This window comes from Procambarus clarkii, chromosome 17 (assembly GCF_040958095.1).
Source record: "Procambarus clarkii isolate CNS0578487 chromosome 17, FALCON_Pclarkii_2.0, whole genome shotgun sequence".
In the NCBI taxonomy this organism is placed as follows: Eukaryota; Metazoa; Arthropoda; class Malacostraca; order Decapoda; family Cambaridae; genus Procambarus; species Procambarus clarkii.
In genome coordinates, this window is record NC_091166.1 from 36,894,248 (window position 1) to 36,912,182 (window position 17,935).

The window sequence follows — 17,935 nt, forward strand, 5'->3', positions numbered from 1 at the left end:
GTGGGTGGTTCTTCTAGGCTGTTGCACACATACACAAACAATACATGTTTTGTATGTTTGTGTATGTGTGTGTGTATGTGTGTGTGTGTGTGTGTGTGTGTGTGTGTGTGTGTGTGTGTGTGTGTGTGTGTGTGTGTGTGTGTGTGTGTGTGTTATTAGTTTATTGAAATTACCTGTACGTTTGAGACTATATTAACTGAAATATTAACATGAAATGCAAGCCTGTCCATATTATGCCATATCCACAAATATCCCTATCTTGAAATATTACATTTAGATAATAATATATTAATTTGTTAAACAACGTGATTGGTTCAGTAATTTGAAATACGGTTTCACTCTTCTCAAATGCAAATATTTACGTACCCCAAGATAATTTAAATATATGCTTTTAATAGTTTTAAAGGTTATCAGTTTCAGTTTCTCTCTCCCTCTCTCTCTCTCTCTCTCTCTCTCTCTCTATCTCTCTCTCTCTCTCTCTCTCTCTCTCTCTCTCTCTCTCTCTCTCTCTCTCTCTCTCTCTCTCTCTCTCTCTCTCGGTCCATACACTTTGGCTCGACGGTAGAACAACTGTCTCACTTCATGCAGGTCGCCGTTCAATCCCCGACCGTCCACAAGTGGTTGGGCACCATTCCTTCACCCCCGTCCCATCCCACATCCTTATCCTGACCCCCTTCCAAGTGCTATATAGTCGTAATGTCTGGGCGCTTTCCCAGTGATAGCTGTCTTCCCTCCCTCTCTCACATTCTCTTTTATTCTCTGGCATCTTTATATCTGTCATCTTAGATAAGCCCTAACGAGCGTCAAGGAATTTGGAAGGATCCTTAAACAGCAACTAATTGCCTGATGAAAGGTGGAATTGCCCCAGAGATGCAATTAATATTGAACATTGAAGTGTTCAATATTAATATGAAGTGTTGAAGTGTTATGTGTTCTGCAACAAGGGAATACCACATAAATAAGGTTGCAATGGCGCTTGTCTAGAAGTCGCAGGATCAAGATGGAAGTGATTTTTGTGAAAGGTTCAGAAACTTAAGTTAGTGGAATTAAGTTACCATAAATCTTGCAGTTGAAACCCGGAAGAGCGGCTCTAATGGTATATTAAATCTGCATAGAGCGTTGCAATGTGATATATATATATATATATATATATATATATATATATATATATATATATATATATATATATATATATATATATATATATATATAAAATGACGTATATACTCTACCTAAGGCTAAAGGCCAAACTAGATAAAATACCAGCGGCTCTCGAGAAGTTGGCCCATTGTCCCGTTTTCTGTTTTGGGTCCTCTGGTTGGTTGGGTTATTGGCATTTTAGTACGACAGTTTCTTGCCGTTGGGGGAAACCTTAGGAGGACGGGCTGAGGGGCTGTGTGTTATGGGAGCCAGAGTCCCTAAAGTTTAGACATTAAGTCTGGGGGTTATCTTGCGGAACGTGTAGGGAGGCTGGGCCGCTGGAAAATCTTAGAAGGATGGCCTGCAGGATACTGGGGTCAGATTCACGAAGCAGTTACGCATGTACTTACGAACCTGGGGTCAGATTCACGAAGAAGTTACGCATGTACTTACGAACCTGGGGTCAGATTCACGAAGCAGTTACGCAAGTACTTACGAACCTGTACATCTTTTCTCAAACTTTGGCGGCTTTGTTTACCATTATTAAACAGTTAATGAGCTCCGAAGCACCAGGAGGCTGTTTATAACAATAACAACAGCTGATTGGGAAGTTTTCATGCTTGTAAACTGTTTAATAAATGTAACCAAAGCCGTTATAAGATCGGTCAGAGTGGCAGTGAAGAGGATAGTGACAGGAGTTCGAACTCTATGAACGGGAACTTCGAAACTGAAACACAGCATGCTAATACTAAGACTTTAAATTGCACTCGTTGAAAATCAATGGTGAGCTCCCCTCCCCCCCCCCAACCCCCAGTCGCCCCATCTGCTGCAGAACGCCAATCGGGGCTGGTGTACGTGATAACAAAGTATTACAAAGCAATTCGAAACCTTAAGATATCATCTACTGTTGACAGGGACGATTGTTGAGAGTGATAGTTAAGTGAGAATAAGAAGGTGGTTGTTATTGTGGTAGCGCTGGTGAATGATTGTTGGCTGGTAGAGTGGTGGTTATTGAGGCAGATTAGATAATTAGATATTTATAATAGTTGAAGTGATGAGTCAATGTGGTAGTAGTTCTCCAGAGAGAGAGAGAGAGAGAGAGAGAGAGAGAGAGAGAGAGAGAGAGAGAGAGAGAGAGAGAGAGAGAGAGAGAGAGAGAGAGAGTAGTGTGGAGGCAACGTCTAGGAGACTGGGATCAAGCCTCCCTCTCTGCCAAATTGGTCAGCAATGCCAGCCCCGCCAGTAATCTCTCGGCAAAGCTTTGTCACTCTGTCTTCCTCCCCAGCAGTACCCTCTTGGGAAGGGGAGTTAAGGTGGGATGGAAGAAGAGGGCGGGATGGAAGAGAATGGAGAGGGTGAAAGAGTGGAGTAAAGGAGGGCAGGCAGAAATGGACGGAGTAAAAGTGGCCCATAACATCTCATCAATCAATCAAATCTCCAAATAAATTATGAGTCAAGTAATTCATGTCACAGTAATTAATTAATTAAACAGCATTTTCCGGTCGAGGAGCGAGGGTGTGTGAGGACGAGGGCGTACGCCGGCATATGACACAGCCGGGGCAGAGCGACTCTCTGGCGGGAGTTTAGGCAACGTGGAGATGTTGGGGTGGGGTGGGGTGTCGTCCTTGGGAAACCCTACCAAGCGACTTCCGACCTTCCCGAGTGCTGCCAGAAGGGCGAGGATAGGTAGTAAAGACAACAATTAGAGGGCTTAGGCTTCGTACTCCGGCACTTGTTTGACGACATGCTGTCCCAACTGTCGCCTTGTTGACGGCCTGTTTCTCAGCCTCCTGTTGGTCGAAATTGAACTTTGTATTTGCTTTTCATTGTCATGCGATCAGTGACTGGAGTTTTAAGAGCTCTGTGCGTACTAGTTCCTCATTTATATACCAATCTACTCCACCTAGTAGGAGTAGGTTGGTACTATCTATGCTATTTACTCTTATCCCATCTTGAGGTTATCTTGAGATGATTTCGGGGCTTAGCGTCCCCGAGGCCCGGTTCTCGACCAGGCCTCCTTTTTGTTACACATCTCCAGGAAGCAGCCCGTAGCTGCTGTCTAACTCCCAGGTACCTATTTACTGCTAGGTGAACAGGTGGCATCAGAGTGAAAGAAACATTTTGCCCATTTGTCTCCTCCACCGGGGATCGAACCCGGAACCTCAGGACTACGAATCCGAAGCGATGTCCACCAAGCTGTCAGGCGCCCTACACAATCAATTAAGCCACAATATCGTCAAACAATTAGACAGTCGTGTTATAATTAACAACTGTATTAATTATAATTAAATAATAGCTGATTTTAATTTAAAATATTTTGCAACCTGTAACATTCAATAAATAAATTTGTAGAGGAATACTAAGAAAGCACTAGTCTTTATTAGTGAAAGACACGAGGCTTGCAAAGGTCTTCCAAGCGATACTTGACTTTTAAAATCTATTATTGAATTTTATTACTAAAATCAACTTTTAAAATTGACTTTTAAAATTTTCAAATCTTCTACTAAAACTACTTTTAAAATTTTCTATTAGAATCTACTCTTAACATTACTTATAAAATCTATTTTTAACATTACTTATAAAATCTATTTTTAAAATTACTTATAAAATCTATTTTTAAAATTACTTATAGTATCTGCTTTTAAAATAAGAATCTTAAAAACAAATTTTAAGATCCACTTTTATATTCACATTTTTAAATGCGAATTTAATTAGAAAAATTAAATTAGATTAAATTAAATTAGAATTAATTTTAAAAATCTACTTTTAATATCTAAATTTAAAATTTCATTTTAAACTCTAGTATTAAAATCTATTTTTAAATTTTAATTTTAAAATTGACTTTTGAAATCTATTCTCTTCATGATAATGCATTAAGTCATTCTCTACAATTCTTGGTATTTCCAGCCATCAAAATATTTTGAAAAAAATAATTAAAATTGAATAAAAAAAATCCCAAAACGAAGGAAGCATTAAATAAAAGAAATAATTGACGGGTAACTTAGTTATCGAGGAAAATAGTTAAGACAGCAGTAGTTGTCAAAACAGCAGTTAACGAAGCAATAGTTAACGAGGCATTAGTTAACGAACCAATAGAGATAACGAATCATTAGTCATACAAGAAACAGCTAACGAAGCAATAGTTAATGACAAAATAGCTAACGAAGGAATGGTTTAACGAAACAATGGCTAACGAAAGAATATCGCAGTCCCCGTTTTCTGTTCCTGCTGTCAGCGCCAAGGTGGAGGCGATGCCATGAGTTAATTTATTTTTTATTCTCAAAGTTTTGTACATTCATCAACTTTTCATCGTCATGGCTCATCGTTCGAGGCACCAGGAGGGAGGAGAGAGGCGAGGTGAGGGGTAGAGAGTGAGGGGTGGAGAGTGAGGGGGAAGGGAATGATAAGGAGAATGCATCAAGCCATTACGACTATATAGCATTTGAAAGGGGATCAGAATAAGGATTAGGGATGGGACGGGGGATCGGGGGGTAAAGAATGGGGGGATGATTGGAAAGTTATGGGAAGATTACTTTTGAGATCAGGGAAGAGGAGCAGGTTCAGCCTATTCCATTCCTACCGAGAGGCCTATATATATATATATATATATATATATATATATATATATATATATATATATATATATATATATATATATATATATATATATATATATATATATGCCTCTATAGGTTCTATAGGCTTCTCTGTTTTATTTCCCTTTCTTAATGTTCCTGCCTAAGTTATTTTCCCATAGGATTTGTGTTCGTCAGGATATCAATCAGGAAAGATATCAACTTTCATTTCTTTGGTTGCTTGCCTGTCAGTAGTACAGTGCCTTGGTTTGTTTCCCTTGGCACTTATTCCCATCACTTTGCACTTCTCGGATTGAACACTAGCAGCCACTTGGTGGATAATTCTTATAGATTGTCCTGGTAGTCTTGTACGTTGTCCTGGTCTTCTTGCAGGCTGTCCTGGAACTGTTACACATTGTTCTTTTCCTGTTGCTGTGTAACAGGGGCCCCTATAAATTCTCTATTTTACCAGCAGATACTTGTAGGTATTGTGCTAGGACTCCCCCCATATTAGGACTCATTCTGAAGGTGTTCCGGTGATTAGGTGACCCCTCATCGCTAATCCTTTGTCATCTGTCAAGAGGCAGATGATCATTGACAGACCAAGGAATACTAGTATTCACAATCGACTTGAGAATGGTCCAGGACGGACCGAAACGTCGTCGTCCCTTCACTTTCTAGTGTGTGGTCTGGTCAACATATTCCAGTCACGTTATTGTGACTCCTCGTCTGCATAGTATTCATAAACTCTTGTCACTCAAGGCATTAGAAGGACGCCTAGAATGGTGTAAGAGAGCTTGAGAGTGGAGACAGAGAGTTTGGAAAGGCTGTGATTGGTTAGGCCACATTAAGGGAGGGGCTTTTACAACTTTATTGGTTATATGGTTAATTTACGTGGTGCGCTTTGGCTATACACCGTTTCAGTCCATTATACAGACAAAATACACGATTAAAGCACCGTCCAAACGGCACAATCTGCGTTAAATAAAGAGGAAAGCTCTTTCCACACTTTACTCCAGGCGCTGTGTTTTTATATCTTTGTGTTTTAAAGAATATTTCTAAAAAGTAGATGTCATTTATCTCAAGAATTTGGCGATTTAGAGGGATTATGGCAGTGAAAACATTCGTTCCAATGTGCATGTATGCTGAGATGTGTATGAATGCTGAGATGTGCATGAATGCTGAGATGTGTATGAATGCTGAGATGTGTATGAATGCTGAGATGTGTATGAATGCTGACATGCGTTTGAGTGTTAAGACGAGCATACATTGCACACTGTTGAACGCGAAAAATTAAGAATATGCTGAAGATGATGAACAGCTTGAAAGTGATGATAATGATATATAATATACGTAAGGATTGCTTAAGGAGAACAATTATCAGATACGCAGATTCTTACGACCAAATAGAGGTCAACAGAGAGGGAGGAGTGAGGGAGATAGAGAGAAGGCATACAATAGAGAGGGAAGGAAGGGGGGGTGGGGGAAGGGGGAGATGGTGAACTTTGCGACCCCTGAAGCCAGCTGAGAGAATGATGATCATTGTTATAGTGGTCAGTACCTCACCAGGGTACATGGAAGGGAGAAGCAGATATGTATCTGTGTAGGATATACACAGGATATATATATATATATATATATATATATATATATATATATATATATATATATATATATATATATATATATATAATCTTCAACTTGCGGCCTCTAAGAAGGCAAGACAGGAATTGCAAACAGAGATTAAGGCAAAAAGTTGAGACTAAACATTCAAACACGATGAGAGAAACAGGAAAGGAGGAGACGACCTCTCAAGAGAGAGCAAAACCCACTCTATGCAGACACCTGTTTAAACACCTCCCAGTCATCTGGGAGCTCCCAGTCTAAACACCTCCCAGTCATCTGCTCCTCCCACTGTAAACACTTCCTCTTTTCTCTCACTCCGAGATCGCATTCATGCTTTTGTCCGCCCGTCAGTTTAACATTATTTAGTGTGTGTGTGTGTGTGTGTGGGTGTGTGTGTGTGTGTGTGTGTGTGTGTGTGTGTGTGTGTGTGTGTGTGTGTGTGTGTGTGGGTGTGTGTGTGTGTTGGTGCGTGTGGGTGTGGGTGTGTGTTGGTGTGGGTGTGTGTGGGTGTGTGTGTGGGTGTGGGTGTGTGTGTGTGTGGGTGTGGGTGTGTGTTGGTGTGGGTGTGTGTGTGTGTGTGTGTGGGTGTGGGTGTGTGTGTTGGTGTGGGTGTGTGTGGGTGTGGGTGCTTAGACTGGCAGGGGGACACATGGGGTGGTGAGGCAGGACAACAGTGGGCCAAGTGTTTAGAATGGTGGGACTGTGAAGCACGGAGCGCTGCTACGGCCGAAGAGATTATTGTTATTTGATTTCTGTGGTGTTGCATGGTTGCTGTATTATGGTTACGGCCTCCAGTGTGAGGGATCTGTCTGTCTGTCTGTCTCTCTCTCTCTCTCTGTCTCTTTTTCTCTCATAATTCCCTTTAGTGGCAAAGGGAAAAGCAGGGTGGCCAAGATCAACTGCAAATTGAGAGAGGGGGAAGGCCTAGGGTGTGGGGTTGAGGGGAACGAATTGAGGGGTTACCTAGGGATGGGGGGGACACACACATTATATATATATATATATATATATATATATATATATATATATATATATATATATATATATATATATATATATATATATATATATATATATATATTATATATATATATACACACATATATATAGCTCCAGGCACTGGATCAGGAGTTCCAATAAAAACAAGAGAGGTTGGAGTATCTGATCTACAAGTCAGATAGACCTGTAGCTCCCACACCCAGCGGCCCAGATTCACGAACCAGTTACGCAAGTACTTACGAACGTGTACATCTTTCCTCAATCTTTGGCGGCTTTGGTTACATTTATTTAACAGTTTACAAGCATGAAAACTTGCCAATAAACTGTTGTTATTGTTAAAAACAGCCTCCTGGTGCTGCGGAGCTCATTAACTGTTTAATAATTGTAAACAAAGCCGCCAAAGATTGAAAAAAGATAGACAGGTTCGTAAGTGCTTGCGCAACTGCTTCGTGAATCCGGGTCCTGGTCAGGAAAGCCCTTGAGGTAACCAGTGACTAGAAACCTTTCCATATACCTCATCTTTTCCAATCGTTGATTAACCTTCAACGTCGAACGAAGCTGATTCGCTGCCTGTTTGGTAGAGCTTGAAACACTAAAATATGTCCTTGTCGACAAATTTTCGTGAGGCAATCAATAGTCAATTATGTATTAACTGTCTTTATCTCTCTTTGACCAGGCACTGAAAATAGTAATAATTCAATTCGATAATACATTTGTTGTGCCTATTTAAGCAGAGTTTGTTGTATTGAGTTATTAATACAACTGTTATTAATACTAGGCTTTGAGGTCTGTTACTCCTAATATCTACATGTATCCAAAATATTAACTAGATTTTTTTTTTCTTTCACAGGTGGAACAAAACGGGACAGCAAGTGACATCAACAAATCAAAGTAACAGAAAAGTGACATCAAGAAATCAAAGTAACAGAAAAGTGACATCAACAAATCAAAGTAACAGAAAAGTGACATCAACAAATCAAAGTAACAGAAAAGTGACATCAACACATCAAAGTAACAGAAAAAACTGACAACAGTACACAAACATTAAATTAAAATAGAAGATGAAAAGAAAAAAATATATTGAAAAGAATTGAAATCAGATGTAAAAAAAAAAGGAGAAACTCATTTCAGAGTAAAATTAGCCCTGAGTCAACATTTGTAATGTATGAGGAACGCCATTTAGTGTTAGAGAGAAGAGAGGAATGTGGGGATCACAGAAGAGACTTTCTCCACTACGAAGGAGACATCATTTACTCTCTTACAGTAGAAGAGCGTCTTGTCTTACTTATGGCTTGACGTCAATTCTTCTCTCTCTGAATTACTGAGATTTAACAAACTTCTCCATACATTTTGACAATCTACAATAATAATAATTTTTTCTTCCGCCTTCTGACCTTCTTTATCACTCCATCTTCATTCATTATGTTCCTTTTTTTTAGTTAATTTTGAGAGAAAGTTAAAAAAATTGTTTTAATAAAATGAATGAGAAAAGCAAGGTAGACATACCTTAAATATTTCCTCTCTTTCCGTGTGTGTATATGTGCTAGTGTGTTTTTTTGGGTGCTGGTGAGAGCGGTATATGTGCCCAAGACAGTAGTGATGCTTAGGTGCCTAGTGCCACCTTGAGACACTGACACTCTCTGGCACCCTCGTGGACTCTTCCCTCGTGGACTCTCTCTCCTAGAGTCCAGGGTATTCAAGCGGGTCTTGAACATGCAAATGAGCCATTGCAGAACGTGTTGAAATGCACTCAGTAAACACACATCAAAATGACGTATAGCAGATGTAGAACTAAACTCCTTTCCGGGTAAAGAAACAAGCCAAGACACACACACACACTTCCGGCTGAGACAAGTCGTTTAGCTCTGTCGTTTATGTACTTATTGAAGAGGAAACTTAATAACAGTCTCTCGGACCAGCATCAACTACCTCCTGTCAAGAGTTCGAACCCCATTCGCCTCGAACCATCACCATGGCATTGCCTATGCCCATGCACGAGGACCACCAAGGTAGGCTGTAATATGTAACTACTGATATGTGCTTGTGAACTGCTTGTACATGATTAGTTGTGAGTCGTGAGTATAAAGCAGTTTTCACTTAAACGCAAACTATCTATCATAAACTATCTGGGGACACATATCTATTCAGAAACTATTAAGGGGGGAAAGATCTATTTAGAAACTATCACGAGGGGGGATGAATATCTATTCAGAAACTATCAGGGGGGGGAAAGATCTATTTACAATCTATCAGGGGGGCAGATAGCTGTGCGGCTGGATTATTAAGTAATTTTCTATTGTTTATGAGGACTGACTGGGGGGTCAATGTGAAGCTGTGTGAGTGAGTAGCTGTATGACCAGGCAGCTAAATGAGTGAGCAAATATATGAGTAAGCAGCTTTATGAGGCAAATGAGCAGCAGCACAGGCGTTCCTACTCTGTCTCTTAAGACTCTGGTGACTGAGACAGCCAAGTTTAACAACCTAGAAAGTTGTTATCAACCCTGGGAGGTTGTTAACAACCCTGGAAGGTTGTTAACAACCCTGGAAGGTTGTTAACAACCCTGGAAGGTTGTTAACAACCCTGGAAGGTTGTTAACAACCCTGGAAGGTTGTTAACAACCCTGGAAGGTTGTTAACAACCCTGGAAGGTTGTTAACAACCCTGGAAGGTTGTTAACAACCCTGGGAGGTTGTTAACAACCCTGGGAGGTTGTTAACAACCCTGGGAGGATGTTTACAACCCTGGAAGGTTGTTAACAACCCTGGGAGGTTGTTAACAACCCTGGGAGGTTGTTAACAACCCTGGAAGGTTGTTAACAACCCTGGGAGGTTGTTAACAACCCTGGAAGGTTGTTAACAACCCTGGGAGGTTGTTAACAACCCTGGAAGGTTGTTAACAACCCTGGGAGGTTGTTAACAACCCTGGGAGGTTGTTAACAACCCTGGAAGGTTGTTAACAACCCTGGAGGTTGTTAACAACCCTGGAAGGTTGTTAACAACCCTGGGAAGTTGTTAACAACCCTGGGAGGTTGTTAACAACCCTGGGAGGTTGTTAACAACCCTGGGAGGTTGTTAACAACCCTGGAAGGTTGTTAACAACCCTGGAGGTTGTTAACAACCCTGGAAGGTTGTTAACAACCCTGGAAGGTTGTTAACAACCCTGGAGGTTGTTAACAACCCTGGAAGGTTGTTAACAACCCTGGAAGGTTGTTAACAACCCTGGAAGGTTGTTAACAACCCTGGGAGGTTGTTAACAACCCTGGAGGTTGTTAACAACCCTGGAGGTTGTTAACAACCCTGGAAGGTTGTTAACAACCCTGGAAGGTTGTTAACAACCCTGGGAGGTTGTTAACAACCCTGGAGGTTGTTAACAACCCTGGAGGTTGTTAACAACCCTGGAAGGTTGTTAACAACCCTGGAAGGTTGTAAAGCTAGACCATCCTGGAGCCTGCGTGGACCTTCATGACTTGCTAAATCCGTCTCTATTTCTCCCTCTTCTTAGGTCTGATTTAAATTGATTTTGTTTATATATTTTATGACCCCTCATACTCATCCTGTGGGCGGTAGTGGACCCCATACTCATCCCGTGGGCGGTAGTGGACCCCATACTCATCCCGTGGGCGGTAGTGGACCCCATACTCATCCCGTGGGCGGTAGTGGACCCCATACTCATCCTGTGGGCGGTAGTGGACCCCATACTCATCCTGTGGGTGGTAGTGGACCCCATACTCATCCCGTGGGCGGTAGTGGACCCCATACTCATCCCGTGGGCGGTAGTGGACCCCATACTCATCCCGTGGGCGGTAGTGGACCCCTAAACACATCCTGTGGGTGGTAGTGGACCCCATACTCATCCTGTGGGTGGTAGTGGACCCCATACTCATCCTGTGGGCGGTAGTGGACCCCATACTCATCCTGTGGGTAGTAGTGGACCCCATACTCATCCTGTGGGCGGTAGTGGACCCCATACTCATCCTGTGGGCGGTAGTGGACCTCATACTCATCCTGTGGGCGGTAGTGGACCCCATACTCATCCTGTGGGTGGTAGTGCACCCCATACTCATCCTGTGGGTGGTAGTGGACCCCATACTCATCCCGTGGGTGGTAGTGGACCAGATTACAAAGCCACATAAAGAGTCCAGAAACTGAGGTTTAAATGGGTGTAATTTACTTTATTTCCTCCTACAAGTCTTTTGTGTATGCTGACATAACAGCTTCGTTTGTACAGACTTTCCGTTCACGCGGGTTCTAGGAGACTCGAACCCTGGACCCTAAGCCTGTGTGAGGTCGGAACTCTTTCGACTGGGCTATTGAGGAGTCTGAATAAGGATTTTTTTTTTTACAGACATGTCCCCGCTGTCTTTCATTAGAAATTGAAGGAAGGTCGAAGGGATGGTTTTCAATTATTTGATTTGTTGATGAACGATGTGTTTAAGAAAGGTGTTAATTAGAGTCCTAGTAAATGCTAGGTGAATGTTATAGGTTATATGTAGGTTATATGTAATGTTATAAGTTAATATGTAGGTTAATAATAAAGTTAATGTTAATTCCACCTCACTGTAGTATCCCCGATCAGTGCCATACTTACTCATCATTCTTCCTCTTCTGTATAACCCTCCAACGCTTTGTATACACAGGACGACCACCACCCCATACCACCAACACCCCCAACCAGCACCACCACCACAACCATTACCCCCACAACCACCACCATCACAACCATCACCACGCGTCCAGTGCAGACTACTGATCACATGCCTCTATGACAAACCATCCTGCGAGATGGGAACTTTTAGCATCACGTAGCTAGCTTTTTGACACACTGTACTTCCCCCTTCATATAGTCTAGAGTAGCTTCGTCCTGTGCCCTAGACCCTTCGTCCTGTGCCCTAGACCCTTCGTCCTGTGCCCTAGACCCTTCGTCCTATGCCTTAGGCCCTTAGTTCTGTGCCCTAGACCCTTCGTCCTGTGCCCTAGGTCCTTCGTCCTGTGCCCTAGACCCTTCGTCCTGTGCCCTAGGTCCTTCGTCCTGTGCCCTAGACCCTTCGTCCTGTGCCCTAGGTCCTTCGTCCTGTGCCCTAGACCCTTCGTCCTGTGCCCTAGGTCCTTCGTCCTGTGCCCTAGACCCTTCGTCCTGTGCCCTAGGTCCTTCGTCCTGTGCCCTAGACCCTTCGTCCTGTGCCCTAGGTCCTTCGTCCTGTGCCCTAGACCCTTCGTCCTGTGCCTTAGGCCCTTAGTTCTGTGCCCTAGACCCTTCGTCCTGTGCCCTAGACCCTTCGTCCTATGCCCTAGACCCTTCGTCCTGTGCCCTAGACCCTTCGTCCTGTGCCCTAGGTCCTTCGTCCTGTGCCCTAGACCCTTCGTCCTGTGCCCTAGACCCTTCGTCCTGTGCCCTAGACCCTTCGTCCTGTGCCCTAGACCCTTCGTCCTGTGCCCTAGACCCTTCGTCCTGTGCCCTAGACCCTTCGTCCTGTGCCCTAGGTCCTTCGTCCTGTGCCCCTTCCCCCAATCTAGGCCAATCCCTGGTAGAAGAATTGCGAGGCAGGAACCAAAAAATCCAATTCTTCAGTTAATACCTCCGCCTCGTGTGCTTCTTCAGGCTTCGCATCACACGCCGTGATGGGTAGAGGGGAAGCGGTGATAAATTACGGAAGGAGGGAGACGGAGGAGAAGGAAAGGTTGCAGGAATAACCGACGGAGGGAAGAGGGAGGGACGGAGGTTAGGAAGCATGGGGAGAGAGAATGATTTGAGGGAAGAACGAAGGCAAACATAAAGAACGTAAGGAATGAGGAATAATTGAAGGAAGAGGAAGGAAGAGGAAGGAAGGGTTACAGGAGAGGGATGGTAGGAAAAAGATGTGAATGTGGGAAAGGTACAGGAGCATTTAAGATGAAGAACTAGTAAAATGAGAGAGAGAGAGAGAGAGAGAGAGAGAGAGAGAGAGAGAGAGAGAGAGAGAGAGAGAGAGAGAGAGAGAGAGAGAGAGAGAGAGAGAGAGAGAGAGAGAGAAAGGAACTTAGCGAGAAAATAGCATTTGCCGCTTCAATGTTCCATATTGCGACCTCTTCTCTCGTCCGGCATCTGAATTGCTTTCTCTTCTGCTAAGATGTTGTCTTTGTGACTGTGTGAGTTTATCCCCATGTGATGTGCTCTCTCTTTCTTGTTCTAGTCATATGTCTTTCTCTCTGCTCTCTCTCTCTCTCTCTCTCTCTCTCTCTCTCTCTCTCTCTCTCTCTCTCTCGCTTCCTCCCATTCATTCGTTCTCCCCTTTATCCCTTTTTCCATGTACCTACTCTTGTCCTCCCTCTTTCTCCCTACTTTTCTCCCCTCCCTCCCTCACCCCTCCCACCGTCATCTGAGTGTCCCAGCGGCTTTCACAAGGTGTCGTAATGGGAAGGGAAGCGAGCACTAAAATAGGATCCTGCTCCCCATTTTCCTTCGGCTGTCAGAGGGAATAAAGCAGGATAATGGGCAGAGGAACCGAGAAGGAGCCGCCGCGTCCCTTTCCCCCGCCTCCGAGATCCTTAGAAATTGTAGGAATGAGGGAGTTGAACGGGAAATATTAAGTGGCTCCCTACGGCTGACCTACGCAAAGTTGACGGGCCGTCAACCTATTATTACTTAGTGTTCCTGAGAGGTCGAGGAGAAAATTTAGAAATTAAATGAAAAATATGAGGATTATTATTATTATTATTTAATAAATTATCATAATTATTATTATTATTGAGAAATTCAATTGGAGCAATGAGGTGACTTGAACCTGTGGTTTTGGGGTACTCCCAGCAGCGCAACGTAGCCCCTGAACCATGGCATGCTGTAAGTTATTCATCATGGGATTCCACTGAATCCAAAGGAAATTATGGAGGCTTCTATACTGAAGCCAATCCACGGGTTTCCATACAACACCCGTGCACTCTGGCGCTGGTAAAGTGTATTCACCATACGCTCCCTTTTAATACAAAAAGAAACCACATTGACTGAGGGGCCTAACGGCTGAGTAGAAAGTGCTAGGGATTCGTAGTCCTAAGGTTCCGGGTTCGATCCAGGCGGAGGTGGAAAAAAGGGTCGATTTTCTTTCACGCTGATACGCCTGTTCATCTAGCAGGAAATAGGTACCTGGGAGTTAGGCGGCTGCTATGGACTGTTTCCTGGGGATGTGTAACAAAAAGGAGGCCTGGTCGAGGACCGGGCCGTGGGGACGCTAAGCCCCAAAATCATCTCAAGATAAGGAGAGATGATAGCCATGACGTGCCGCAGGCCTTCAAGGGGTGCGTAGAAGCCGGGATGATTTCAAGAAAATTACGACATAAACCTAGCAGATAATCTAAGAAAAAAGACTGCTTCAGGCTTCCCTGCTTCAGGCCCTATACAACGAAGCTGTTCCATCATTCGTCTGTAACATCAGGCTGGAAAAAAGAGAGGAAAAAAAACAAGGGGGGGCAGATTCACGAAGCAGTTACGCAAGCACTTACGAACGTATACATCTTTCCTCAATGTTTGACGGCTCTGGTAACATTTATTAAACAGTTTACAAGCATGAAAACTTGCCAATCAACTGTTATTATTGCTATAAACAGCCTCCTGGTGCTTCGAAGTTCATTAACTGTTTAATAATTGTAAACAAAGCCGCCAAAGATTGAGAAAACATGAACAGGTTCGTAAGTACTTGCGTAACTGCTTCCTGAATCTAGCTCCAGGAACGAACAGCGTAAGCTTCTGCCCGGCATCTGAAGATCTTGCTGAAGAGGGTAACTAAATACGCCAGACACGGCTGTAAAATTTTACGAGATACGACGACCAGATCATCGACGGCGAAGCTCGTGTTCCCTACGATGCTGACACCAGCTTAGTGCCCGGAGAGAAACAAAATAAAATCCCAGACGACTTTTCTTAATTCACCCGCGACTGAGGTGATGGGTAGGTCTAGGGGGGGGGGGGGGGCAACAGTGAGTAACTGTGAGGGGTGTGTGAGGGGGGGGGGGGGGAGAAAGACATGTGTGGAACACAGCAGACATGACATGTGAGGGGGAGAGAGAAAGATGAGTGTCGTCTAGAGATAGACAGAGAGGTGAAAATAGCAGACATGACTTGGGAGACAGCGAGAGAATTCTGTCACGTTCTCAGACAGACTTCTACACATTCCTCATCACTCTCACGGTTCCATATCCTCACTGTTATCCTGGAGATGAGAAAATCATGTGTGGGAACAGTGAGAAACACTAATGGAACTAAAGTAGGTAAAACAAACACAAACTTACCAAAAACTCATGGTAAGAAACTATATTTCTTACCATGAGTTTGTGATGTGGGGAAAATTTGGGTTTCTTGAGTAATAGGGCGGGGGAATTCATTTGGGGTTCCTTGAGCATTAAAAATTCCGAAGTACTTTGGGTTCTCGAGTATTCATAAGTCTCCAATTCGTTTTCAAAATGTTTGGGAATGAGGATTATTATTGGTTTAACGCTCTTTGAAAAATTCCCAATATCCTGTGAATGTCTGAAAATTTTAGGCCCCCTATGTATTAAGAAATCAAATAATATTTTGTATTTATGATATTTGGGGATACATAAGAGTTTCTGAACTATTAGAGGTTACAGAATATTTGGAGACGCCTGTGTATTAGAGAAAATGGAGGCGGCTGTATTGAACATTTCCTGTTCTCAATGTATTTAAGTCTTGAACATCTAGGGTTCTCCAAGTTGGGAATACACGTATCTAAGGGTGACACTGAGTACCACACCTGTCTATGGGGTGACACACCTGTCACCACCACACCTGTCTTAGGTGTGACACAGAGCACCACACTATATTAGGAGTGACACAGAGTACCTATCCGAGACTGACTGGCCTCCGCCCATCAGTATTCCGGGCAGCTCTGCCTCTCTCCTCTGATATATCAAGTGTGTTGGTGCAATCAGTGCTTCAGCCTCGCTGCTGTGGGAGGATAGGGAGGTGATGGTGTGGATAGGGGTTTTGATGGATAGGTCAAGGTTGGTGAGGGGTATGGATGGGGGGAGTGATAGGTTGGGTGTGGATGGAGAGGGGGGGGGGAGGTTATCTTGAGGTTATCTTGAGATGATTTCGGGGCTTTTTAGTGTCCCCGCGGCCCGGTCCTCGACCAGGCCTCCACCCCCAGGAAGCAGCCCGTGACAGCTGACTAACACCCAGGTACCTATTTTTTACTGCTAGGTAACAGGGGCATAGGGTGAAAGAAACTCTGCCCATTGTTTCTCGCCGGCGCCTGGGATCGAACCCAGGACCACAGGATCACAAGTCCCGCGTGCTGTCCGCTCGGCCGACCGGCTCCCCACCGGGGGGGAGGAGGGTGTTTAGGGAAAATGAAGGGTAGGTATGAAGGGAATGTATAGAAAATAGGGGAGGGGGGCGTAATGAGGAAGATAGGTTAGGTGGGTTGCCTAGGTGACATAACAGGGGTAGGAAGGGCATACAATAGGGTGTTTATACACCAGGGGAATGAAGATCATACACTAGGGGTGTTTATACACCAGAGGGAACGTAGAGCATAAAGTGGGATGTTGTAATAACACTAGGAGAGAGAACCGAGACAAAAAAATGTCTCTTTTAACCCAAATTCCTTTTCAAATCCTCCAATACCCGTATCTAGGAGTTCCGGTTCTGAGTACCTGGGTTGCCATCTCCTTGTCGCTGCCGGCGGTTCAAGAACCCCCCCCCCCCCCCAAACGGTTCAGGAACTCCCGAAACCTATTTCAGTAAAAATAGGCTCTTTGTTATGGTAATTCTCTGTGTGTCTGTTAATCTCTTTCCTACCCGAGAGGAATATCGATGAGAGGATGTTTTCTGATCTTTTTCTCCCGATTGACGTATTTTTTTATTTTGTATAAACTTAAATTTGAGCTCATTGCTGTTGAAACACTTTCTTAAGGACAATGTAGGAGTGAGTATTGTGTATGTTAACTGCTTTCATTCTTTTGTCATTTCTTCCTTCCCTTAATTCTCTCCTTCATTCTTTCCGCCCTTCTTTATTCCATATTTTTCTATTAGTTCCTTTCTGTTGTTTTCACAATCTGACAAATGGCGCCAAAAGACACAAATTCGGTGTTTGCTAATTTATTCTTTCCCCTTTCCTAAAGTCTTGGCCTCTGTTCTTGATCAGAAGAACAGAAGAACATAATATATGAACATACGAACATAAGACATAATAATAGTTAATCAAACTACTGAAGGCCTATTGGCCCATACGAGGCCGCTCCTATTTCTATCTACCCAAACTCAATTTGTATATGTCTAACCTACGCTTGAAACAATACCTTCTATCCTACATCTATTACGGTATCCGGTTATTTGCACCATAGATCAAAAACCCTGTTTCCAAACCTGTATTTACCCAGTCTTTCCTAAATCTATATCTTACCTGACTTCTAAAATCTATATCTTGCTCACTTCCACTACACATAAGGGGCATAACTGGCCGACCCCTAACAGTGTTCAAGAGAGAACTCGATAAACACCTCCAAAGGATACCTGATCAACCAGGCTGTGACACATACGTCAGGTTGCGAGTAGCCCGCCTTCAACAGTCTGATTGACCAGTCCAGCAACCAGGAGGCCTGGTC

General features: G+C 43.4%; 1 protein-coding gene across 1 annotated transcript in view; it reads left to right on the forward strand.

The window, feature by feature from the left end:
- LOC123772389 (protein shisa-2) overlaps nt 1–17,935 on the forward strand; it is a 206,070-nt gene that overhangs the window by 7,039 nt on the left and 181,096 nt on the right. The window contains exon 2 of the mRNA XM_069325846.1: nt 8,191–9,349. Coding sequence (XP_069181947.1) covers nt 9,313–9,349 — 37 coding nt within the window. The 5' untranslated portion in view covers nt 8,191–9,312. The remainder of the gene's footprint in view (nt 1–8,190; nt 9,350–17,935) is intronic.